The sequence below is a fragment of the Phasianus colchicus genome, chromosome 1 (assembly GCF_987193195.1).
Source record: "Phasianus colchicus chromosome 1, bPhaCol1.hap1.1, whole genome shotgun sequence".
Taxonomy (NCBI): domain Eukaryota; kingdom Metazoa; phylum Chordata; class Aves; order Galliformes; family Phasianidae; genus Phasianus; species Phasianus colchicus.
Window position 1 is genome coordinate 7,114,692 of NC_143436.1, and position 26,648 is coordinate 7,141,339.

General features: G+C 36.4%; 1 protein-coding gene across 10 annotated transcripts in view; it reads right to left on the minus strand.

Moving 5' to 3' along the window:
* USP6NL (USP6 N-terminal like) overlaps positions 1-26,648 on the minus strand; it is a 136,205-nt gene that overhangs the window by 31,327 nt on the left and 78,230 nt on the right. For all 10 annotated transcript variants that reach the window (XR_016463828.1, XR_016463829.1, XM_090134623.1 and 7 more), the window contains 10 exons: positions 24,737-24,776; positions 20,091-20,171; positions 11,768-11,875; positions 9,066-9,175; positions 6,788-6,836; positions 4,843-4,963; positions 3,249-3,343; positions 2,961-3,026; positions 2,778-2,877; positions 1,014-1,166 (listed from right to left, as the gene is read on the minus strand). Coding sequence is in view for 8 of the 10 variants with exons in the window: in XM_090134623.1 (XP_089990749.1) it covers positions 1,014-1,166; positions 2,778-2,877; positions 2,961-3,026; positions 3,249-3,343; positions 4,843-4,963; positions 6,788-6,836; positions 9,066-9,175; positions 11,768-11,875; positions 20,091-20,171; positions 24,737-24,776 (923 nt within the window). In the remaining 2 variants the exon portion in view is untranslated. The remainder of the gene's footprint in view (positions 1-1,013; positions 1,167-2,777; positions 2,878-2,960; positions 3,027-3,248; positions 3,344-4,842; positions 4,964-6,787; positions 6,837-9,065; positions 9,176-11,767; positions 11,876-20,090; positions 20,172-24,736; positions 24,777-26,648) is intronic.

The following is a 26,648-nucleotide window of genomic DNA, read 5'->3' on the forward strand; positions in this document are numbered from 1 at the left end:
GAATGTGGAGCAAGAGAAACTGGGACAAGAAGCCAAGAAGATGGAAAACAAACATAGAATGTCTGACTGCATGTCCGAGAGACAGATCTACTAAGAAGCAGAAGAAACATACGTATCTTCTCCTGATGAAGAGCCCTGAAACCCCAGTACTGAATGCAATAAGGTGTACTGAAACACAAAAATGAAGTTCCATAAAGAGTTTCAAGAGGATACTATCACCAGACTATATAGGCAACCTTTATACTGACATTTCTTAACTTCTGAAAACTAATCATAACAACTTAAAAGTTAAGGCTGTTTCTGCCATTTTTTATTTTTTTTTTTTTTCATTTTAAAACAGGTTTCTTTCTCATGTACTATTTTACAAATTGACAAGGATAAAAAAGAACTAAGCATAATCACAACAATATTCAGTTCAGTTACTGAGGATAGAAAAGTGATCAAAAAGATGATAGAATCTCAGTACGGGAGGAAGAGAACCTATAGAGATTTCTTAAGTAATGTCCTGAGAAACAACTCTCACTGCTCTGCAACTGAACACAAAGCATGAACACAAAGGGTGAGCAAAAATGAAGAAAATAATTCACTTAAATACCCAGAGGGTTTATCACTTGCAAAGAATTAAAAAACTGGATTGGACCAACTATCTGACCTGATGTTTGTTTCGTAGCTGTCCAAGCTGCAAAATTATTTGTATTCTCAGACAACAGTGTTGCTTCAAATAATTGGAAACTGTGATATTTTATACATCAAAGTTATCAGATCAGGGATGTTTTAAAGTGCTATGCCATTAGCTTGTAATCAGTAAACAAAACAATGAGAAAAAAAAACAGCAAACTCATGAAATGAAGGGTGTTGCTTCTCAACTGTAAAATATTTTGGAAGAAATAAGTATGCAGTGATGAAGAGACAACCATTTCCACAGTCTTTACCAGAATGAATTAACACTTTAAAAATGGACAAGGTGTAAAAAGCTCCAAGTATTTAAACCTGCATCTGTACAAGTATCTTACCAGCTACTGGTAAATCCAACTTCGCTCGTTTCAATTCTGATATAGAATTTTGGAGCTGTTCTATTACATAGTCATCTTCATAGAAGAAATCCTTAGCTAGAGTCTCCTGCAGAAATTCTACAAGCTCTTCCATTTGTAATTTCATCAGATGTTCTACACAAGAAGAAAATACTATTATGAATAAAAATATCTTGATTAAGAACATAACATTTCAAAAATGTATGCACAATATCAGAGGCTTTTATTGTTAAAATACAACAAAAAAAAAAGGCCTATCTGTTAAGCACTAAATAGAACTCTGCACTAAAAATCTACAAAATGCATCAGAAATTCAGTTGCAAATTGATACAGAAATGCTTTCTATTTAGAACAATGTTTTCCAAAAAGAGGTATCTTCTAAAAGCTAAATACAAGTCACCTGCCTTTGATCTGCTTATGTTATATCCAACAGTTTTGGATTTTCATTTTTCAGCCTGCAGCCCCAGCTTACAAAACACTGGTATAGATCTCTAAAATACACATCATTTATTTAAAAGCTTTCAAAAGCAGTAAAACAGTTTAAGATTTGACATTTAAGATATTCTCATTCACAACTGAATTAACTTCCAATGAAATGGTTATGGCAGTTCAGAACCATTGCTTCAGGCATTATTTGCCACTTCAATTAATTCAGGTCATATTCTGAAAGCCGTTTTACAGTTATCAGATTCTTTTTCTTTCCCATTTTACACAGCTATAAGGCCACGTTTCCTACACAAATGTTTTGCTTTCAAGGCTGTAACTGCATGCTTATACAGTTTCATAAGGATAAGCTAGTGAGCAAGTGATGACATTAAGTTTCACATAGACTTCTAAATTTACAAAAAGTCAATTGATTTCACTAAGAAAATGCAAAAGTACCACAGGTAAATGGTATCAAACTTGAGCTACAAAGTATCTATCACCTATAGAAATGTCTAAGGATATTTAGAAGCTAACATCCGATCTCAGAATTGGAACTTCATGTGCTATGGGGGCAGGCATAGATGGGCAGGTACTATGGGCAGGTATAAATGCTTTGGACAATGCTTTTGTTCAAAACTCCAAATCTTATTTTTCCTGTCAGAAAAAGATGGAAGAAAAGATCATTTGGTCAGACTACTGAAATTCTGAATTTTAATGACAATCTTGGACAAACAGCACTATAAAATGAGATATAACACTGGTGGTTCATTGTTGCTGAATTGCTTGCTGATAAGAGTTTCAGGTATTTACAGGCACAAGATACCAGCCTTTTTCTCTCTGGATTCTTTTAACACTTTTTTTAAAACTTATAGTGGCTAGAAAGCCACTTACAAAGCATGCAAGTAGAATATTTTTTGCCCATTTTACAACCAGCAACAAAGCTCAACCCACACTGATGCTTATATAACTTCCTTATTTGTCTGAGTAACTTACATTAAAACACAAATACAGCAGAATATAAGTTTTTAAATTTGTACGGTGTGACTGTATTTGTCTAATTATTTATGATTAAGTAAATCAAGTATGATTTTGGGGAAACCGTATTACCATCTGGAAGCCCACTGCAAAGATGGTATGATTTTTCTTTGACAATCACTCACATTAATAAAGGAAAGATTTTGCTCTGCTTGTTCATAAGGAGAGAAAAACACTTGTCATGAATTGCACAAGGCAAAGAAGAAACTAAGATTTTTCACACAAAATAAGAACAAAACTAGCAGAAAGCCTATTTAGCATTCAAGTGCTCAAGAGATTTCTTACTTCTATGTATCTTCAGAATTGTGTACGACATAGCAGTGAGAATCCGCTCTCCTTCAAGTATGTAGATATCCCATATCCTGAGGCTTAACGTAAAGGGAGTCTGTGATGAAAGAATCAAGAGTGAAAACAGTCTGTTCAAACCCACAATTAAAAGCAGAAAAAGAAAATGGAAAACATACTCACGCGATCAAGGAAACACTGGAAAAACCATTTTGTGGTGTAAAAGCTAGTGGACATCTCCTGAGAGTCCTGTAAAAACCACAGCATTTTTAAAAATATTCATAAAAATCAAGTAACACTTTATAACGTCCATGAAAAACCGTTTTATTCAATGGCCTTGTGGCCAATGAAATCAGTATTTTTTGGCTATGTTAAGTACTTTTTTTTAATCAAACAAACATGATTTCCATCCTTACAGTTTTTTTTCATCAATTTCCATCCTTAAGAAACACTACTCTTGTGAGTACTTACCAAATGCTGCTTAAGTTTAGACAAAAACTTATTCAGTATTTTGTCGTGATGTTCTTGAAACCTCAACAGTTTCGGAAAACCAGGAATAAAAAAACCTAAGAAAAGAAGTCAACCATGAAATGTGTTTATTTACTATAAAAACAGTAACATGAAAAAGAAAAGGGGGGGGGGAGAGGGAATTCAGAGCTCTAAGAATATTGCTCTTCTATAGACCACTGGATCTGAACAGATATTCATAGCAATATTCTCATGTCCATGTACAGATATGCACACATTTCTGCTTAAGCGACGATAGTAAAACATCACTACCTTCCCCTAGTGACTATTATTAGGTTAGTAATGGTAGATAACATCAGTCTGAATCAATCCTATGCTTGTCTCACTATAAGTCTTCAAATCTGAAAAAAAAAAGATGCTGTTTCATTGACCAGGGCATCTTAAAAATGTTGCCTACGTAGAGTTCTCACCCAGGAAGCAGAATCAGCTCCACGGATTCAATATATAATGAACTGATTTAAAGTCATTCTCCCAAGACATCTAAAATTTTCTGTGACCACTGAGGAGCTCAGTGTTCAACAAAGCTTTGTTTTTATAGCTGTTGATTACTACTAGATCTAGAAATACAGGCTTTTATAACATTTTCTTAGTCCATGTTATCATTGTGTAAAGCTCCAAGCAAGTCTTCAATTCTTTATAAATTCAAATTTCTTGTATGACATTTATGACATTGATCCCTGTTTCAGATTTTTTTTTTTTTGATCAAAAAAGGCAATGGCTTTGTAGAAGTACAAACAGAAAAAAAGCCAACCAGCACACTAGGTTAAGAACACTGAACTGGATAGAAAGCTACCATAGTATGAGAATGTCTCAATGGAAAAGGAGCCAGAGCCTGCTGAGGATTAAAAAAAATCAAAAAGTAAAAAAAAACCACAGCCCACAACCAGTTTCCAAATACTATTTTCTTTTTCAGGTGTCCAAGAACTAAAGCTTTGTGAATCACTAAGTCATTAACAAAAGATAGTGGAATTCCTGGAGTTGTTCTATCCCCGTGGGCATTCGATATGCATGGGTCATACTAAATTTGACATCGAAAGAGAGAATAACAAATAATGTAAGTGTAACAAGACTAAGAGTGCAGGAAATGCTGTGTGAGGCAAAAAGAAAACCAAGGAACTCAACGTTAATGCTTACAGTGGGATTTTTTATTTTTATTTTTTTACTATAGATTCCTGTCCTGCTATGTGATAGAATAGCTGCAGTGTTATTTAACACGTTCTGTATTAGTTTTCCACTAGTTTTTTATTGCTGTATAGACATACACATAATCAGCTTTCAACTAGTTACATTCCTTTAGAGCTTAAGTGGAAAGGCAACATCTGATTTTCATTAAGAACTATTTGAAACCAACACAGAAAAACAATTATTAAAAAGTATGTGAACTTTGGTAACATCCAATGGCATCCCAGTATAAAGCTCCAATTGTGTTTTATACTGAACATAAACTCATAGCAGCATGGTTCCATTTTCAAATAATTCACAACTTAAATAATCAGGTTGAAACCTAATATATACTAATTAATGTGACACACCATACCATGCATAGCATGCTTTGGACCCGAGAGAAGTTTCACCAAGGCCCAGAAGGCATCTTCTTCATTCATGTACATTAGGAGTAAAGCTGTGATCTGGCTCATTCCCTGACAGTATCCAACTTCCTGAAAATTACACAGTGAAAAATATTAAAATCCTAAAAGCAAAAGCCCCACACCCATGAGTTTTTAGCTTTTTTTGAGCTAGCACAGCAAAGAGTCTGTCTGTCTTGATAGCATGTGGCATTCCCTAATTATGGCACCACCACAAGCACCTGATTTCTGATCATCTAAAATATTGATAGAAGGGATGATGCTCAACAATTCATCTGAAAAATAATCAGGAACTCTCACTGGAACTCTCTAACAATGCTCTAAATCAGGTTTAATACTAATGATTTCAAGTAATTAGAACATCTTATTCCAGAAGGGACACGTTTTCCATTTAGATGCCTTTGGCTCTGGAGGGGGGAGATATTCTTTTGTCTTGTTTTACAATCAAGGCACCCTCTGATAAACACGGCAGTTTTCAGTAGTGACCTGAAACTATAAACCTGTTCAAGTTTAGCAGCACACAGTACACACAGTAATTAAACATGAAGGGAAAAAAAAGTCCTGTTCCAATACTAAATTTTAGTAATTCCTCTGCTATTAATTTTGACTTTTATGGCAGGAACCAACGGTCGCTATCATTTCACTGCTCAGGTAACTCCGTTGATAAAATATTTAGGAGAATGAATTAATAGTTGAATAATCTCTTTCAGATTTAACAGTTCTTTTTAAGAACTTTGTTCCGGAAATAAAAACAAAGCATAAGAACTGTGACACATTAAGAAGAAAAATACAATAATGCTAAAGCAAATTAAAAACTCACTGCTCCCTTCATCTGTATTGTAACAGCTGACCTTAAACAATACTTTTCATACAAGTGGCAGACATTAGCCTAATGCTGCACAAATATATATGTAAAGGAAATTCTTCCTTCCAGAGTTTTCTCAGCGCTTACACTACCAATAAAAAGCTTAAGACAACACAGGAAATGAAAGGTGACAAATGCTAGCAATGTAACTTCATTTATGGGCCGAATAAATATGAGCAGATTGAAACTGGAAATAAAAGCCACATTTCTTAGAACTCTGAAAATTGAAATGAAGTGATACTTAAGCAGAATAACTGCTCAATTTCAGTCTTACTCACAACTTTGGATATTTTCACATTGAATTGTAAGGACTTGCTGATGGATGTAAAACGAAAGTTGTTCAAAAGTGATCAGAACAGGCACAGTGAACAAGGGAATAGTGCATAAAACAAAATTAAATTTGGACATAACATTTCCATATTTTTAACATGCAGTCAAAGGGCATTACAAAATAAGCAGGCCTCTAACCATTACTCAACTCTACTTCAAAAAATCCTCGTTCAGGACTACAGTCAAGACCAAATTTACTACCAGAATGTACTTTAATGTATACACTGAAGCATAACTAAAACAGGAGTTAAGTGAGGAAGATGCAGCCTTCAAAACCTTCCATTTTTTAGAACACTCCAGGCTATGAAATGCATGCTTACTCCTACATGCACCTTTCTGTAGTCTTTCCTCTCATCATTCAAATGATCTTAATTGGGGGCAAATAATATAATGGGAAGAAATAGCAGTAGTATGAAACTCCAGCATAGCACAAATTCATTATTCTTATTGAACACTATACTTAATCTCAGTTAAACTCTGTGTATTGTTCACTCTGCCCGCTAAGACATTCCTAATCAAGATGGTTTGTTTCAACTTCAGTAGCTGAAAACATGTCAGCAGGCAAATCATTTATTTCTCTGCATTTCCAAAGGTCTCTGAAATGTGTTGTGGTTTTTTGGTGGAGAGAGGAAGAGAATACAGAATTGCAAATAAATTTACAGCACGTTCAGAGAAAGAGAACATGAAAGTACACAACTTACCGTATTATATATGGAATATGCAGCTAAAACGTGGAATAAAGATTGTTGCCTGGAGAAACAAGAGTAGAGAAAGAAAGTGCTGTAATAGTGGGTATTGTAAAAACGGGAAAACACAAAGTTAGTTAACTGTATTTTAGGAACTTGTTTCTCCAGTTTAATTTGTCTGGTTCTAAAGAGCAGTAATAAGTGCTTCTGATTTTAAACCAACATTACATTCTGCACTTTTCTGATATTTTGCTTGTTTAAAGATTACAAAATACATCTATAACAATTTGAGATGCCAGTGGTGTCAGACCATTATTATTACAAATAAGGGATTTGAGGCATACATGGCATACGTGTCAAACACTGATTTATTCAGAATGACAGACTTTAAACACACCACACCTAATTTCTGTTTGCAGAACACTAACAGCTGTTACTGATTGCAAACAGTTACACAGAGATAAAACACAAAGCAGGTACAAAGGTGTCTTAATCTTGGCAACCAAATTAAAAGCTGCTTTAGTGACTGCTACTGTCAAACAATCACAATTCCAACTCTCCATCCTATGCTCAGCCCTTCACAGTATATCAAACTCTGCAATTCTAACAGTGAAGTACACGCAGAGCTTTGTCCCCTGCTTTCCATAAAAACAGCTTGAGTCATCTTGTACTAAACTGTGACTGTAGCGGGACAAAAATATATAAACTCCACACTTCTCTAATTGGGACATCAAAATAATGGAGAATTCTCATAATATGTTTTTAAACTCACACCTACTTCCTGTGATTTGTTGGGAAGGGAATTTGGAAATGTGAATGCCTTCTTTCAACTACAACTGCAGGAGTTTAACTCCTGAGTCTTGTATACTATTGTGTCCAGTGAAATTCCCTCTGCTTGACGCTGATCAAATGTACAGACAAATATTTGAAGATTATAAAAAGAAATCTTGAGCAAAAAGCTGCTTATTTTCTGTTGGAAAGGAGTATGCACATTTAGAGAATTTTACCAAAATATCTAGAGATTATGGTATTTTTTTCAGTCTCTTGCAGAAACTGGAGCTTACCTATTCTTAGGTAATAATAAAAAAAAATGTAATCTGAAGTACCAGTTATTAATCTTCAGCCTTATTTTACAAGGACAAAATGAGATAAAACAGTTAGGTTGCAGATACCATCCATGAGAACCTTCTGTTATCAGTTATGGGAATTTGAACAATATGAAGGCCAACATAAGAGCAAATCTCCTTCACAGTAAGATATAAAAATAATGGTAATCTTAGTACTATTTACGCTAGATGGTACCACAGAAGAGATGTAAAAGAATGACCCCTCAAAAATGTACAGTCCATTGAGAAGTCAAACAAGCTATTGATTTACCTGGAAGACTTTATTTCATTGCTATACGGAATGATTTCTCAATTTTCATTCACATCGCTGGAAATGTATAATGCATGTACAGTAATTCCAAGTTCTATTCCAAGTGTGAAATTGAAACAGCCAAAGGCTTTTCCAATACTCTCTGAGGACGTGCTCACAACACAGCCAAGGGAACAGAGCAGGCTCTGCCAGTGTTAGCCCCAAACCGATGGGGCAGTGAGCTTCTGCTTCGACTTAAAATGTGTGGGTTAAAACTAGCAGAGGCTCCGAAGCAATACAGTCATTTTTGCACAGCACCAGGTCAGCAGTACTGAGAGGCAAGGCACATCAGCTCCAGCATAGATACCACAGCACAAATGTATCTAAACTACAGTGTCTGCACAGAATAGTGCTCTCAGCTTTGGGAATTTCTGCTTTGTACTCCATCCTGTGTTGAAAGCATCACAGAAATTTCCCATGCCTACTTAGAATTTGTCTGCAAAATACCTAGAGGAATAATATAGGAAAATGTTTCTTTTATTATCACATTAAAGCTCATAATTCTTTGAGTATTGCTTTTTGAAAATAGTACACTACTGTAGATGATGTCTTGGAAAGAAAAAGAGATTAAAAACTCTCCCTATCCTTTCCATCTCAGCAGGGTGCTAATGTGGCACGCTAGAAACAATCACAGAATGACTTAGGTTGAAAGGGACCTTAAAGATCATCCAGTTCCAGCCCCCTGCTGTAGGCTGGTTGCACTGGGTACACTGGTTGGTAACTATTTGGCTTTGTAACAGTAATGGTGATTACCTCATAGCACACAGACAACTCCACTTTGAAAGTCTGGAACTTACATTCAACATCCTTTTGCAAATCAAAGAGGTCTGAGGCAGATCAGAAACCAATTATAAAACAAAACTTCTAATTTACTTACTTAACACCATATCTGTCTCGAAACATAATATGATCTCTGTATGTTCGATTTACATCAAGATCAATTTGCCTAATATCTGGTGAAGACCCTCGTGCTTGACACTTCAATTTCTAGGAGAAGAATAAAAAACATAAGTTACAGTTTTAATCTTCTGTTCCTTATTGCAAGCTTGTAAAAAGGAGAAACCTACCTAACTGTACACTGAAACTCGTGATTTAAAATCTTTAATATAAAATGGCAACTCAGAAACTCATTCAAAAATATACATGTATACACACACAAATTCTATATAGTCAAATGCACATTAACATAGTATAAATGCAAAAAGACCAACCCCTGAGCATACACTTTTGTGACAACATTCACTATGTTTCAGCATTTCAAATTTCTAATTGCCATTTCTCATGTAAGTGCAATGAGAAAGACAGCAAGAGAATTTCACTGCTCAGGAAAAGCAACTGGACTTCCCAGAAATGACTGAGGGTGGTTTTCATGCTTTTGTTGTCTTTTTCTATAAGCAGAAGAAAAAGTTACATCATTGCCAGTTACTATTTAAATATAGATAATGAACGTTTCTGGACATTTCCTTAGCCATTTCCTCTGACCTCATGTTTTAACCAATTTAATGGTAGCATAGCTCTGCTTGCTTTGATGTTTAACAATTAAGTCAAATTTTGCAAATGAAAACTTCAGGAGGCCTGCAAAGGTTGGACTGCTTTCTTACTTTTCACACCTAAAGTAATTTTTTTCTTGACATTCACTCATTCATTCTTGCTTCTGTCCCTAAAAGTCAAGTATGTGAGACACTTCTATCTGTATTTATGGTATTTTCAAAACATTAAGTTGGAAAAGGCGTTTTTATAGAATATCATGGGTATTCATAAGGTAGAATTCTACAGCTTCTGGTTGCAAGAAAACAAAAGGTTTAAAGTACAAGCATCCAGAGTGATTTGTCCTCCAGACAGAAAAGAAGGGATCAGAAAGTTTTAAAATGGTATGAGGACCCAGAGCCTAGGATAAGGACCCAGAGCCCATGATTTACTGGAACTACAGGAAAAGAAGTACCCTGAGTCCTAGTCATGATGAGAGCCTCTAGATGGGCACTTAGAGTCTTGGAATCAGAAATGTTAAAAGATTAAGAACTGGTAACTTCCCTGTACCAAGGACTGTAAGAAGCTGTTTCACCTTCCTCAAAACCATGCATCTTCCTTCTAACTTTCATGTGTGCAATTTGTAAATGAGAATTATTGAGTATTAATATCACTTCAGGAAATGGGAAAAGAGGAGAGCGGTTAAATGAGCTTATTGCAAATAAACAAGCTAGGATTATGATGGAAGGAACTCTTACTACTACCATATTTGAACTACAAAGACACTTTTTTGTTCTGCACTAAATGGCATCGATAATCTCTTAATATGAATTAACATTTTTAAATGCTTTTAGTTATACTCAGTATTCTTTCCCACAACTACATTACTCAACATGAATTCCATTCTATTCTTTCTGGATCTGCCTCTAGTCTCCCTTATGAAGTTAAACAAAATCTAATAGTCAGAAAGAGCAGCCTGTCAGACTAAGGAATGATAAATAATTCAAGAAGAAGATCACAGAGACCAAAATTTAGATAACATCAATGCCAACATCGATCTTCTTTCATGACCTTACAAGATGCCATGCCTGCTCAGACCCAAAGTGTCAGCTCCTGAAGAGTGCCATAAAAATCAAACCTAGCAATGCATTTCCTTGAAATTTTTTCAATTTTTTCTTAAAAGGCAGTGAACATTTCAGTTCCAGTGGAGAAAAAATTAAATACTCTACAATGTTATCTTACCTTTCTGGTAGCTATACTGTCTTCCTATAATCTCCTAGAGCAGAAAGATTGAGAGGAAAAGACTAATGTGACAAGATTCAGTTCCCCTTCTGCCTAAATTTCTGGCCTGCATACAAACCTCAGTCTACAGTTTGGGATGTGAAGTTGAGTTCAGATGGCAAACAGCACATCCACAGAAAAAGCAGAGTTAGAGAAAAAAAGTTTAGAGGAACATGACCAGAATAATTCAAAGGTGGCTTTAACTGCTACCCAACATGCAGGTGGGGGCTGGGGTGCAACACATACCTTTTTCTTTACACTCTAAGTAGGATTAGGCTTAAGTGGTCAATTTTTGCCTGTAGCTTTCGGTAGGTAACACCTCAGTATTAGTTACACCTCTGAGAATACAACAAACTAAATGACAGTACTTTGTAACAGATATCTATGCCTCAACTCAGAGATAACATGGAATAACGTTTGCCAACTTGCTCTCCCAGAGGCCCTCTTAGCTTTAACAAGATGGAGAAGGCAACAACTCCTCACCCCCCTCGAGAACGCTGCAGACTCTTCTTACTTATATTCAGCTGATGTGGCACCTCCTTAATAGAAATTTCTCAAGGAAGAGTTGTTGTTTCAGAGGAGAAGAGATTTGTCTTATATTGTTTCACTTTGCTTTTAAGGGGGCTTTAACAAAGATTTGGGAATGGGAAAAGATCAAATTAATTACATCAATACCAAAACCAACAGATAAGCTAGTAAACTGCTTTACAATACATGGAATAAAAAAAAGAAAAGAAAGAAAAAAAAAAAGGAACATTGAAGTTCAAGGTAATTTGTAATACTAAGATTTAAAAAAAAATAAAAGATTAAGTGGAAATTCTAACAACTCACGCTGTACAAGTCTTTCATTTCTTCTTTCATTTTAGGGACATCAAGTAGTAAAGACCAAACTTGCCCTCTGAACTGCAATGGGATTCCTTTATAAATTCTCCTGTGAAACTGTAAAAAGAAAAGAAAGCATAAATGCATCACAATTCACAAAGTTCTGAATAAAAGAAATGGTGACATGAAATATGCTAAAAACAAAAAGGCAATTTTGTCATTTATCCTGGCAAAGGGACAACTGGCTGGGGACAAACCATCTCAATCACTCGAGTAAAGAGTCCAGCGATGCCTGCATTGATGGAATCAGCAAAGGAACAGAGAACAAAACGGACACACAGGCAATCAAGATTTCAGTATGTAGAAAGTCCTATCACAACTGTATTGCCTTTGCTATGAAGCATTTGTTCCAGAAGTACTGCAAAGAGAACTCTAGATTTGATAACACACATAGAAAAACAGATTCTTAGCAACACAAGGTTTCAGGACAAGCCACAAATAACTCACTATAATTATAATGTATAAATGGGAATGGTGAAAGGCACCAGCAGTACTGCAAAGCTCTAAAAACTAGCAATGCAAAAATGCATTGCTGATTTCTTGTAAAGCTGCAATGTATGTATGTGTACCACAAGCACGAGCTCACTGCAAACACAGGAAATGCCACAAATTAAAGACTTCAGACCATATTTCTAAATTAATAAGCAAATGTTTCAATATGCATTTAGGAAAAAGTATTTGCACAAAAACAACACACAAAAGATATTCCAGCCAGAGTTTCTAAGACTACAGAATGACTTTACAATACCACATAGAATTCTTGGCTGTGAAACTGAACATCAAATTCCTTGTTCCTGACACAGTCTATACTGACACACAGCTTGTATTAGAAATGGGTCAGAAGGGGACAAATCAGTACCTGTTGAAAGCTAGAGTAGTTATATAAACTATCTCATGTCAGTCTTGCCTCTGACATGTCACTGCTCTTCCATTTTGATTCAGTGGTTTGGTTCTCACTGGGTTCATTTGAAAAATCAGGAGCACTGACAACTGTCTTCCCAGCTTCTATTCCAATTTGCATTTCTTTTTGCTGCAGCATTTAGGAGCACGAAGATTTCTAAACAGAGAAGGACAGGCTTGTTGTCTTCAATCTTGGCTTTATGCAGCTGGGAGAGACCCAAGGTAAGCAAGCCTCAGACAATGAAACCTTACTCACTCTTTTTTTAGCCACACACAAAGAAAAGGTTATCTTCCTGAAAACATGGCTGAGCAAAGGAAAATCAGAGAATTCAAAAAACAAAGGTATCTCTAAGGCCAGATAAAATCCATGTCGGGACTAAGAATGCCTCACTCTTACACAAGTTCTTTGATGGTCATCTAAAGGAAACACAACCTGGTAGGGTTACAAGTCTTTTTTTTTCTGTTTCTCATTCAATTGTACGGGATACTATCAGGTAGATCCTGGAGGCCATCCACACAGAAAACATCAGAGATGTGGCTCTGTTAAGGAAACTTCGGTGCTTTAATGCTATTAAAATTGATTAAGTAGCAGCATGTCTGTCAGGAGCATAACAACATCACTCCTGCTTTTTCCTACAAGGATGAAGAATAAGCCAAAGTGCTACAAAACACTCTTCTACAGATGTACATTCAGATTTCAGCTCACACTGAGGATTTCAGTGTACATCAACCCAAACACAAGGGTAAATGCTTGAGAGAAAGGATGATTCAGTCTTCTAGAAGCCAAGCAGCACCAACTGCAGTGGTGTCATTCTGCAAAAAGATTAGCCTGTCTTTTGGAAACCAGAATGAGCTAAATTTGCCAACCTTATCTGCTAACCTGGAGTGTTACAAGCCCCCAGTGACATTTAGCTGTATTCCTCAGGCCCACACTACAGTAGTGTATCTTGATAACAAGGCTTTTTGCCAGACCACTATCATTTTGTGACTCATTACCAAATGTCTCCAACAACTGTCAGGTTGCTTAGCAAACAGAATAGGCTGAAAAAGAAATTCTCAAGAAGTGTTTTGTACTAAAAAGAATATTTTGGGAAAAGGCTAAGTAGACATTAAAGGCCAGAAACAGACCTTTGTGACATTAGTTTCTTCCTGAAATAGTTAAAAGAAATGCAGACAACCCAAGCTATGGGCATTACTTCATGAAACAAAGCTGAAGGAGAACAAGTTTTGCAGATGACTTTCCAGTTTTCCCATCTTCTGCATTTCTCAGGCTGAACCAACCAGACACTAAAAAAGTTCTCAAAGCAGCAAGAGAAAACTGAGATAGAGAATGGTGGAAGGGCTTTTAAAAGAAAAGACTGAAAAATGAGCTGTTTTTACTAACTTTGAAAAGGGTGGAAAGCACTAAGACTCCAGCAGCTTGGTAAGCCCACTGTGGTTTTGAGAAGAATCAGAAAAGAAGGAAACATTTTCAACTGCTGGAATCAGAATCATCACACTGGCAGAACAAATCTAAAGAACATTCAGAGTTTTTTGCAAACCATTTCACATCTGTATCCAGCCAAATCCACTGTTCAAGCTCCCAGTTATTCCAGAACATTAGAAGAGCCTGCCTACAGACTCAACAGAGCACAACACTAAGGACTTTCACTGTCTGTCAGATAAGAAATGAGATATGAGACTCTTTCATAGATCAGATATGAGAGATGAGACTCTTTCACTCTTTCATGGCACAGGCTCCATTACACAAACAACCTACAAACAAGCATGAATAAGTTTTTTATGTAACAGCAAACCACATGGCTGCACTGCGTCTCAGGGCTGGAGGGGGAGAAACACAAGCATCAAAGCAAAACTCGTATCTCATCATCATTCAGTCATCAAACAGTTAATGAACGTACAAGTGAACAAACTGATTATTAGCCAGCTGAACATCTGTACCATAAGTACCATACTACTGCCCTCTGCTGTCTTTTATTTCTATGTAAGTTTATCTTACGTTAAGAACTGCAGGCTAAGTATATATACTTGCAGAACCCTAATCAAGTCTCTGTTCTCTCTAAATTATTAATTAAAGTAAGTAGTAGAAAATTCAGCAGGGCACTTTATTTCATCTCCCTAGAAGTAGAATAAAAAGCAAATAGTCTTCAACAAATTCATTAAAAATAAGGCTTTCTTAAGATAGAAGCTCAAAACAAAACACAAGCATATTATCTTATAATTCAGATAAGCATTCAGTGAAAACAAGCATCATTCAGAGAGTGCTGCTGTGCAGTCTGGAATGCTTCCATCATTAGAGGACACTGAGGAAAACATAGATATCCTCAGTAGACAGAACTATGTGAACACAACTTAAAAATGTAGGTTCAAATTCTTTGTCGCATTTAAGCTAATATTCAGCTAAAGACATCCATTATAAACTCTTAGATTTATCACTAATGTTGCTGATTCTGGTAGATAGGACACACATGCACACACAGTGAGGATCCATCACTCTGATTCCAAAGGAGCTTCATATTGCACTTTCTCTCCGTGAAACTAGAGAACATATAGAATAAATTTTAAAAAGTTTATAAGGAAAAGAGAAATGATAAAAAAAAATGACTACTAGACTTGGAATAACCCAAATAAATCTTAGCCATCATCTCAAATAACGAAGATGTTATCATGCAATGTTCAATATGGCCTCTATGCACAAAAAAAAAAAAAAAAAAAGAAGAAGAAAAACCCAGAAAATCTAAAACTGCCCCCTTATTCCTATGTCCCAGACTTTAAAACTGATAGTCCAGTTGGTACTTGGCCAAGAAACAAGGCCAGCACCACACAGAACACGTTTAAGAGCAAGACTTGGCGGTCTAGTTTATGCCAGATAGAAAACTGGCTTTCCTGAAAATAAAACTTCTTCAGTTATGCTAGGAAGAGCTGCACATGACACAGAGGGACTCTGCCACCTCAAAAAGAATCAGTGATGAGAAGCATCAAAATTAAAATCTGAAGGCCCACAAGAAAGTATATTTATAATGAAAAGAAAATATATTTATAAAGGCTGCTGCCTTTAGAGGTTCTTCAACTTCCGTGGATTGCATAAAAGGAAGAAAAAGTGCAAATTCAAGAGCTGCTAAATCTCATTCAAAAAAATCTGAGGAATGCGAAGAGGGTTCTTCATTAAGGCTCTGTGTTCAGACTCCAAACTAAGTGGAGACTTGATTATTACATTCTGTGTGAATGCCAGAACAGCTGGAAATTGCCAGCTACCCTGATTGTTTCAATTCTTCCTTTTTCTCTCAATTTAAGTGACTTCAGTCACAGCTAGATGAAGGTAGACGGCAAGAGACAGAAATACTTTAGTGGAAATACTCAAATGGGAATGTAACAGTTTTATTTAATCTTTCATGAAAGTTATGATCATACTAAGCAGGAAAGATTCAATATCCATGGTGGTTGATAGTACCCTGGGCTATCAAGCAGTAGAATACAAATAGAAAATAAAAGCATAAGCTAGAGAAACACCACAATGAAAGACAAACTCTGCTACTCTCTGACAGTTCCTGCATAAGAAATGACTGATAGGGAGATGAAAGCTTTGTGTGATTGATATTTGTCAAAACAAAGACACAAGGACAGGTCTGCATTTCAGAGACTGGTGTCTGTAAGAATTATGATCACTTCACTGAAAAGATACCTAAATAATCACATAGGAAGCAAGGAGCTTACACAGTTATGAAGATGAGCGTGCTTACTTCCAGTACGTCTTCTTTCATTACATATAATTCATTGCTCAAAGATGGAAGAGACTGACATTTTTCTGGTTCAGTCTTTCTCCAGTTCCTTGTGGTCAAAGGCTGCCCTCCCCCTACTTTTTTGTTGTGAAACTTTAAAGCACAGAAGTTCTAATGGGAAAGCAAGATGAAGTCCCCAGAGTTCCCACTTCTCCTGAGATCTTCTTCTGCAATAAAGATTAAGGGAAGATGTAAATTGAAGCATCTCATACACACATACAAACACATCAGTGTGCGAATATCTTCTCATTAATTCTCCTTGCAAAGTTAAGAAGGAAAGAATTAAGGCAGCAGCCTCCAGGCAGCTCTGCAAAAGAGAATTAAAAGAAAACTGTACTTTGCAGTTAGGTGTATGACAGCTTTGGATAATGTAATCAATAGCAGATTCATTTATAGTATATTTATGGTATGAACAGGTTGCTTCAAGCCCAAACTATCATAGGCTCATTACAAAAGGGCTTTCTGAAGTCCAATACTTTGTAATACCCACTCCATCCTTGAGACCATTATTTTCTCTGTCTCTCCATTTCTCAAGTATGTCATTTTCCAAAACCAAGCCAGCATTACAGTTATAATCTGTAACTCTACAAAATTATTACTGTAGTTTTCGTCACTGCAGCAATGTTTCATTCAGTGCTGTTTCCAAACAGCTGTGATTTCAGAAGCAGCCTGACTGCACAGAAACCATGGGAATGCCAGGTGAAGTGAATCCTTTAATGGCAGGCTGTTTGGTTTGTTGATTTCTTTTTTTTTTTTTTTAGTAATTTGCTCCTCTGGTGCATTTTTTATCCAATCAAGTGAAGACAAAGCAAGAGTCAGGAACTGTTTTTGCAACTTACAACTTACTGCTTCTGCTCTTCAAAAAATAGGGTTGGAAATTGGTGTATTCTTCCAACATATTAAAGTAAAAACTGTCTTCGTTTGAAAATTTATACAATCAAAAGAAAATCACTTTCCATACACAGGAGCAGCAAATAATGTCTGATTTTCCACTGCATGCTGGCTGGGAGGAGGGTTTTGATTCTATTCTGTTTATGTTCTAATGCAAGAAAATAACAAAAACATCCTTGTGCTCCATCAGGGTCCAACGACCAGTGAAAATTCCTAGCCTGAAGCAAAGTTTTTTTTATGAACATACTGAATTATTCCTGACACTATTTATAGTTCAGTCTATAATTTGTTACATGAACTGAAGCTCTTTCTGCTCAGCTGATCTGCTTTACCTTCCACAAGCCTGGTGAAGAGGATCATTCAGTTAAATCAATGGACAACAGACTGATGTCACTGGCAGCTGAAGAGGAAGACCAGTGCTGCTTAGACAACACAGAGCTGTTGTGTTCCCTGAAGGGTGGTATTTGACATACTGCAAACTAGATTGCTGTTCTACAGCTTTTTTTGAGCATCCCTTTAATTTGTGAACATATCTTCAGATCAGTCAATCACCTCAATAAAGAAACAAAGCCAGATCTGCTATGAACAGAAAAAATGAGAAAAGCTTTGGGAAAAAGTTACCTTCTTATGATTTAGATTTAAAAAGTGATACTCTGAAAGACAGCAATAACTGCTTTTGGTATGTTAAAGAAAAGTAAAGAAAGGCACTTAGCAGCCTTGAAAACAAAGGCAGGATAGCATACATCATGAGTAGGGGACAAGTAAATTCCTTCCTGTTTCAACTGCAGTATCTCCTATTTCTCTGCATATCATTCTAACAAATATCCTCATCTCAACCTCTCCAATTGAAGTTTTTCCATTTTGCAAAGAATAACTTAGTGAAACAACGGGGTGTAAGGGAGCAAACTAACTCTGTAGGACATTCATCCAAGCAGTGACCTGGGGCGTGCAATAGTTGTCCTCTGTCCTCAGCAAAAGACAGGCAGACCAGCATCACCAGAATGCATGGACAGAATTTCCTCAACAAGATGTAAGTTTTAACAGATCTGAGATGACAAAGACTATGTTTACAGCAAAGAAACTACGCACAAACCCCACTTACCTTTCAAAGTGAGTAAAAACACTTGATGCTTAATGGCCTGCCTAACATTGCTCGACTTCTGTTACCCCCAGACCATTACTCATTGTCCAAGTAGGTTCAAAATAATTCTGTAACTAAAAATCTCCAAAGCAGTGCCAAGAGCTTTAACAGGTAATTTGTTTACTTAAAAAATCACCTGTAACTTCACATAGAAAATCATTTTACTCCTTTTACCTATTTATTTCTTTAAATCAAGAAATGATGTAGCACTGTTGGGCACGGTTATGAAGCTGCAAACATACTTCAGGGATTTATCTCTGAGCAGCTCTTCCATATTGATCTCAAGGCAAAAGCCCATCACGCCAGAAGGTATTCTATTAAGAAGCAGATCCCATTCATACCATCAAAAAATGGCTTCTCTTAAAGACTACGAAGGGGGTTACATATTATATATGGAAAAAAAAAAAAACAAAACTTATCCCAAGGCATAGAACAGCTTCCTGTACTTTTTACTTGAAAACTTACTCAATGAAACTCTTTTTTCAGCAAAGAAACCATGCATTTTGTAATATTCTAAAGATATCTTTGCTGGCAAGCATGATAATTTAAACATCAAACTATATGCCCCATGTTATGACTAATCAGTTTCCTTGGAGAGTTATTCAAGGCAGTTTTCACGGAACAGTGACTGCAAGCCATCCTAGGCTGTTCATCAGTAAACTTGGGTTGCAAAAACATTAAAAAAAAACAGAAACCATAGAAGATTAATAATAAAAAAATCCTCAGAACTTAGTAAGTATCTCAAAAGAATAACTTTAAATTTAAATATTAATTACAACAATATCCAGCAAATAAATGAATAAAAAAATCACCCCAGAGGTAAAAATCATAATCTCTGAAAGGGAACTGATGATTCTTGCAGATCTCAACTACTCCCATTTCAATATGCTCCCAATTTTGAAGCTTACAAAGATTTTCCTGTCTTCCCTCTTTCTCACTCTAAAAATGTAACCAAACACAATTTTCTGTAACATCAGCTACGTGCAACAGAAGGCAAGCAGGTCGAACACTTTATCTGCTCCTAAAATTACTCTGCAGTCACATGAACACAATTTGCTAAGTGATCCAAACTCACAGCACACAACACAATGTAACACACAATTATTACTATGAATAAAGAGTACTGTCCTTCATAGAATCATGGAATCATAGAATGGCCCGGGCTGAAAACAAACACAATGAACATCTGGTTTCAACCCCCCTGCTATGTGCAGGGTCACCAACCAGCAGACCAGGCTGCCCAGAGCCACATCCAGCCTGGCCTTGAATGCCTGCAGGGATGGGGCATCCACAACAGGGATGGGCAACCTGTTCCAGTGAAAACTCCCTGCATTTGCCCATTGTTGATTTCTTTTTTTTTTTTTCCTGTTTTGGGAGGGGGATTGTTTTGTTTTGTTGGATGTTTCTTCATTTGTTTGTTTAATGTATTACAGCTTTTTGGAAGAAAAAAACCAGTCTTCTTTCCACGTGTATTTTTTCTGATCAAAAATAAGACAACCTAATTTAAGGTTACACATTCATTTGAAAGTGATAACTAACAAAAAAGGATGCTTAACTTTACCTTTTCACTATTCTTATATTTTTCCCAGCTTTTCAGCATCTTCAGCCATTTTGTGGTCCTTTCAATTTCCAGGTGTTTTTGCTGAAAATAAATCACAGTATGTCAATCTTCTCAAAATGAACACATATTAAATTATTAATTTAATGTATTTCTAAAAATATCAAGAAAAACATTAGATGCAACATTCATAGAAGTTTCTTCTCTACACATATTTTTTTGCAAATAGAAAATCATTTTGATTTGTTTTTACATTGAGTGATTTTTCAGGCAAATAATTTCTGCTGCAAACGGTTTAAGTTCACTGACTCTGCAATGATGGCTGTCCTTAACCAGATTTACCCAAGACCCAAGACACAATTAGCTACTGCTTTCCAGCAGCCATACAAACCAACCCTTTGTAAAAGGTACAAATTAAAAACGCAGTACACACCCTGATAGAAACAAAAGAGTATACTTCAGATGATGCAGCAAACCAGTATACGTTGATCTCAATAACACTCATAAGCTTTAAATAAAGGATACGTATGAGTGCAAGAAAAAGCATGCCAGCAAAAATGGGACTATTTCTGGTCTTGAAAAGTGATAAAGTTTTGCTATAATTCATTGTTGGAGAGATTACTGACAAGAATATTTCAGAAACAAGGGGATAAAATAAGAAATCAAAAAAATACTATATAAAAAATAAGCAGTTGAAGTAGAGTAACATAATAAATGTTATTTTCACACTTCTATGTTCCACATGGCTTTAAAAACACAGGACAGTGCCATAATCCTAAAGATAGCTACACTTGCCATCAACTTCTTGAATATGGGAACCAAGCAAGCACTTGCAGTTATCCATTTGTGTCCCTAAATTCCTGGCACTTCAGCTTTTCAGTCACAAATGCACACTTAGTTGGTTCTGATGATAAGAAGACTCACAAAGTGGCACTTTTACAGCCATGTTTTACATGTTGTAAAGTAGGTCTTGTATCTCTGATTATCCTAGAAGAGGGAGGAGGAGTGTTTGGGCTTTGTGTTTTTGTTGTCATAATGCTTTGCAGCTGAGGATCAACACTGAAAAAGCTAAAGCAGAAAGCTTATCTGTGTCCACTTCTTTCTCTTCAAACATGAACATAAGCAAATATTCAGATTTTTCATAAAGGCCAGTCCCTCTACTTCCCACTTCAAATTCAGGTCTTGATAAAGACAATGAAGATCTTCTGTTTCCTACAGATAATGATTAATGAATGTAAGAATATAAGTCTAATTTCAAAGCTCTGCAAGATTCTGGAAACTTGTTTGCACTTCCATTAACTGTATCTGAAGTGCTAGGAAAATAAAAATGAAAATTATTACTTATTATCACAAGTTAATCATAATTCTGTTTCCAGCTTTTACTCCTCATCAGATTTCATGCATTCTTTCTTGACAAGAAGATAAGCATAGGAATTCTTTAATTCAGGAGCCAAAAGCCTTGCACTGACACAAGTGCAGCTCGATGACTGCTTAGATCCATTCCAAGTGTGATTCAGTCCATAAGGTGTACAGGAAAGAAGGGGTTTGGTTTGGTTGTTGTTGCTGTTTCTTGAAAAGTTATTTTGAATTCAATCCATCAGACAAAAGCATAAGCTATTTGGAAGTAAGTGCTACTCCTATCTTAACCTTACTTATCCAACTCTTCATGCTGCAATCTACTGCTCACATTCTTGTTCAGGTTCCACGCTGTATTTGGTAATTCCTAAACTACTTTTTAAATATATATGTGTATATATGTATACATTAAAAAAAAAAAACAGACAACAACAACAACAACAACAAAAACTTTCTTAAGAGTTAGGTTAGAAGGAAACAGTAGATAAATGACTGCTTCCCAAATTTCACAGGTTTCACATTATTGGTTCTGATTCCCGTCCTCACACAGGACCCCCTTAAGAAACAAATCTTTTCAACATCTCAGAAGCAGATGTTCTCCAGGAGTAGTTTATTCTGCTGGAATAACACTGCTATTAAGTTAGAAAAGGTCTCTGCCCTCAACAGGTTTTTCAGATAATTGCTAAGAAAAATGAAACCCCATCTGCTCTAAACTCTTTCTGTTTGTATGTTTGATCTACTTTCAAGATATCTGGTCTTCTGAGCCAGAAGCTCACTTCAATTGTATGTTTGTTCAAGCTTTTATGTCTTCTGTGTCAATTTATCCCAGTTCTCATGTGAACCTACTGTAGTCAAAACAGCAATTATTTCTGCGTTCAGTTGTTGAAAATTTTTTGCTCTTTTTTTTTCAGTCGGAATTATGTTCACTTTCATGTCAAACAGGTGCAACACTGGAAACATGGACAGATCAGAAGCAGCTCATTGCAGAGTAGAGGGATGCTGCTGTTGCTCTTTTAGACAAATTCCATGTAGTTGTCACAAAAAAAAAAAAAATCCATTTATCAGTCTTACGACTATTTTTTTATACTTTGAAGCTTTTTTGTCGTTGGGAGTAACAGAATCCCTAACTGCAAAAGAGAAGGTCTCTCACTCTGGTGTCAGTAACTAATACAGTACTGAAAAGAAGAAGCATGAAGCTCCACCTTGTGTGCAGCGCTCTACCTTCACAGACAGTAAGTGTGCTATAGCTGAGGCTCAGAGCAACGCCTCAGCAGAAGCCTCAGAAAAAAAAACAGTCTGATACAGACTCCAAACATCCTGAGGTCTATTTCCTGTCCACTTTTCTATTCTGGATCATCTTTCCTCCTTTAGTTTTATCTCAGATGTACTGTGTGATTCATATGAAGTTCATACTGAAGGATAACAGCATGAAGCATTTAAGTTCTCAAATATCCAGCATGGTAAACAAACCATTGAAAGTACTTTGCAGTCATAGAAATAATTCCCATTCCAGAAGTACTGCACACAAAAACATGACAAAAAAAGATATCTGTGCAAACCTTGCCTGAGCTTTACACTAAAACATGTATGAAAAAACATTCAAAGTTCACAAGGATATACAATGCTTTACATAAACTGCAAAGTGTGACTTAAGAACTTTTGTTTTTAAATTCACAGATAAGTAAAAAAAAAACCATATATAATTTTGCCAAATACATGACTTTAAAAGATACTGCCCAGAAAGCTGCTAGTGTTAATGTGACACTTTCTTTGTTCTGTGAATGGTATCCTGAAAACAGTGAAGTCTCAATCACCACTGATAGAAAGACAGATAAACCTCAAACCAGCAGAGGTCAGGATATCATCAGGAGTATAACCAGGAGTCTAACACAGGAGCATTGCTGTAGGATTATAAAAGTAAACCAGATTTGCAATTGAACACTGATTCAGTAAATACAGTTTCTATGCTGAGATTTTGTCTGAGACAGCATGAAAAAAGTATGGGACAAAGAACTGAAACACCATTTTCATGCAATAATGTAAAGTTTACTACAGTCACAGTGAAACAGAGCTCCAAAAACATATACCATAATAACTGCAAGCTGTCCAATGTTTGTGCTCATAGGCTCGCTACCCTGCTGTGTCCACCGGATGGAAATGAAATTATATATAGTCTTGCTATGTTATTAAATGTAATAGAACATGGCAAGAAAATGCAACTACTTCAGGCTGCAAATGCAGAAATATATATGAACTGACACAAAACAGAAACTCAGAAGTTCACTTCTTTAATGAGAAGGACTTCTTGCTAGCCCTGTACCGACTCCTTAGTTTCTGTGGAGAAGGAAATAGTATTTAGAAACACTGCTCTTAATATTCAGAGTTGAGTCTTCTTAAGATGAGTCACTCCATCTTTCTTCCATGCACTCTACTCATTTGTGCAGCCAAAAGAGATAACTTTAAGCTCACAATTTTAAATATTTCAAGAGTTTTCTGATCATACAGATGATCAGTATGGAAAAGATAATCTTGGAGACAAAAAGGGCCTGACAGAAAAGGCCAAAGGTATTAAAAGGAGCTCATCTTGGCCAATACAAGCAGAAATGCAGTTCCAGTGTAGTAAAAAGCTTTCTACATCATTAAAACATCAGTTCCTAAACTTGTCCACCAGCATCCTCCAATAGCAGGAGGCTTTCAGAATGATGATCAGCACTGGCTGCTGGCATGTCTCACAGATGTAGAACACACCTGGCTTGTCAACTCAGCATTACAATGGAGCTCATCATACCGCAGCAGTGACAGCCAGGTTATCTGTCACCATTTTCCACAGGAGAAAAGCACGCTCCACTCATCAGGGGAAGGCAGCAGATGCCTGAGCACCAGGTGCCACCTCACCTGGACACTGCATCTGGTCACAGCTGGTGACAGCTTGTGATACAAACAGGTCATCTCACCCCAGACAGGTGCCTGCCAGCTGGGTCCCTTCTGGGGCAGACCTGGGTGTGTTTTGTTAAACAGCTCTATTTGCTTTACAGGGTCAAGAGATGGGTGAAGAAAGCCTATGCCTCACTGCAGTGAGTAATTAATTACACTACTGCATGGGACCCCAAGGGATCTGTGTGTTCATTAACAGGGCCTCAACAACCACATTCCTTCTGGGACTTGGAACTGTGTCTTTGGGAACACAAATCACTAAAATGTTTCATCTCTTGATTTCACAATAATTTATATTAATAAGTCATAAATCTTTAAAAGTTTAAAAAAAAAAAAAACCTGGAAGACACTGAACTTACTTTTTCTATTGCTGCATCATGGACAGGAAGCTCCTCTGGACTGAAAACAAAGAAAAATCATATTACTCTAGGCTTATCTTGGCACAAAATCATTTTTCTATAGGTTCTTACAAGTAATCATTTCCAGTAGCAATATGCTGTAGGGAGTAAAACAAGAACTGTCAACTTCAGATCGTTATCACAATGGAATACAGAAACCTTTGGGATTTCAATTTTTAAACACAATAAAACTCACATTTTAAGTAAGATAATGTAATTATTTTAACAGTAAACCTTCTAAATCAAAACAGACTGAATAAAAAGAAGCGTGGACAGCAGGTCAAGGAAAGTGATCCTGCTCCTCTACTCTGCACCGGTGAGACCTCGCCTGGAGTACTGCATTACTGCATCCAGATGGGGAGTGCTCAGTGCAGGAGGGACATGGACCTATTGAAGCATGGTCCAGAGAAGGGCCACAGAAATGACCCAAGGGATGGAACATCTCTCCTACTAGGACAGGCTGAGAGAGCTGGGGCTGTTCAGCCTGGAGAAGGCTCTGGGGACACCTGAGAGAGGCCTTTCATTATCTAAAAGGGGGGGCTGTAAGAAGGGGACAGACTCTTAGCAGCATCTGTTCTGATAGGACAATGGAAATGGTTTCAAACTAAAAGAGAGATCGAGATTTAGAGTGGATATAAAGAAGAAGTTTTCTACATCAAGGGTGGTGAGACACTGGTACAGGTTGCCCAGGAAGGTGGCAGCGGATGCTTCGTCCTTGGAAACACTGAAGGTCAGGCTGGATGGGGCTCTGAGCACCTGATCTAACTGCAGGTGTCCCTGTTCAGTGCAGGAGGGTTGGACCAGATGGCCTTTAATGATCCCTTCCAACTCAAACAATACTATGATTCTATGAATAGCTTCAAGAGAAAATGACTTCACTAAAACAAATAATCTTTTTTTCTGTTAATGCACCCTGTACTGTACTACTGACATGAAACAAATTTTAAATGCACACAGCACTTTTAATGCTTTTTTAAATGAAGATTTTTCACAATACTGCATACTGTATGTTTTTATTTTAGAAATCTAGCCATTACCAAATTTGAGAATCTTAACTGCACTCCATGTTTATTTGACCATACAATTGAAATACTCCTAAGAAAAGTTCTCCTTCCTTACAACAGTACCTTGCAAAAGGCCAGAGAGACTTTGTTTGATCTGGGAGACTTACCTTTTAGTTTTCAAAAAATTTAGATATCTCACTGATTAAGAAAGAGAAGGTAATAAAAAAAAATAAAATTAAAAAAAAAAAAAAACACTTTTATTAGTAGGTATCTAATATTTTAAAACTGTTTCTCCACTTCTAAAGCCCAACTAAAAAAACAGGTTATAAAGTGAAACCTTGAAAAGCAGCCTTTAAACAGATACATTTTCAGATTTATTTTAATTCCATTCTGAGGGCTCTAACTTACGTTTTTCTTATCAAAGAAAACTTATGTTTTTCATATCAAAAGTAACTGGACGACTTTGATGCCAAAAGAGACTTCCTTCCTTTGTATGCACCGTTTGCAGCTTCTGAAAACAGCAGCTCATCTAAGTAGCAAGGCTCCCTTTTTCTGCTCTACAGATCAGATAAATAAATAACTCAACAAAATTCTTCTTAAAAGGGACTAAAAAAAAAAGAAAAGCTGTGCGAAATTCTTCACAGAAAGAAAAAAAAATGAAGAATTCCTATTAAGTCTTAATATTTTTAAAGAATTCCTATTCACATCACCATAGCTGTCTAAGGTGAGGACACCAAAACCGTCCAGTTTAGACCAGTATCAAATCTATGCAGGTGTGGAAGAAAATAAATCCTTACCAGGAGAGACTACAATAGTGGAAATGGAAACTGAAATCCACCTTCTCTCCTCTGTCACTGCAGTTAGCATAA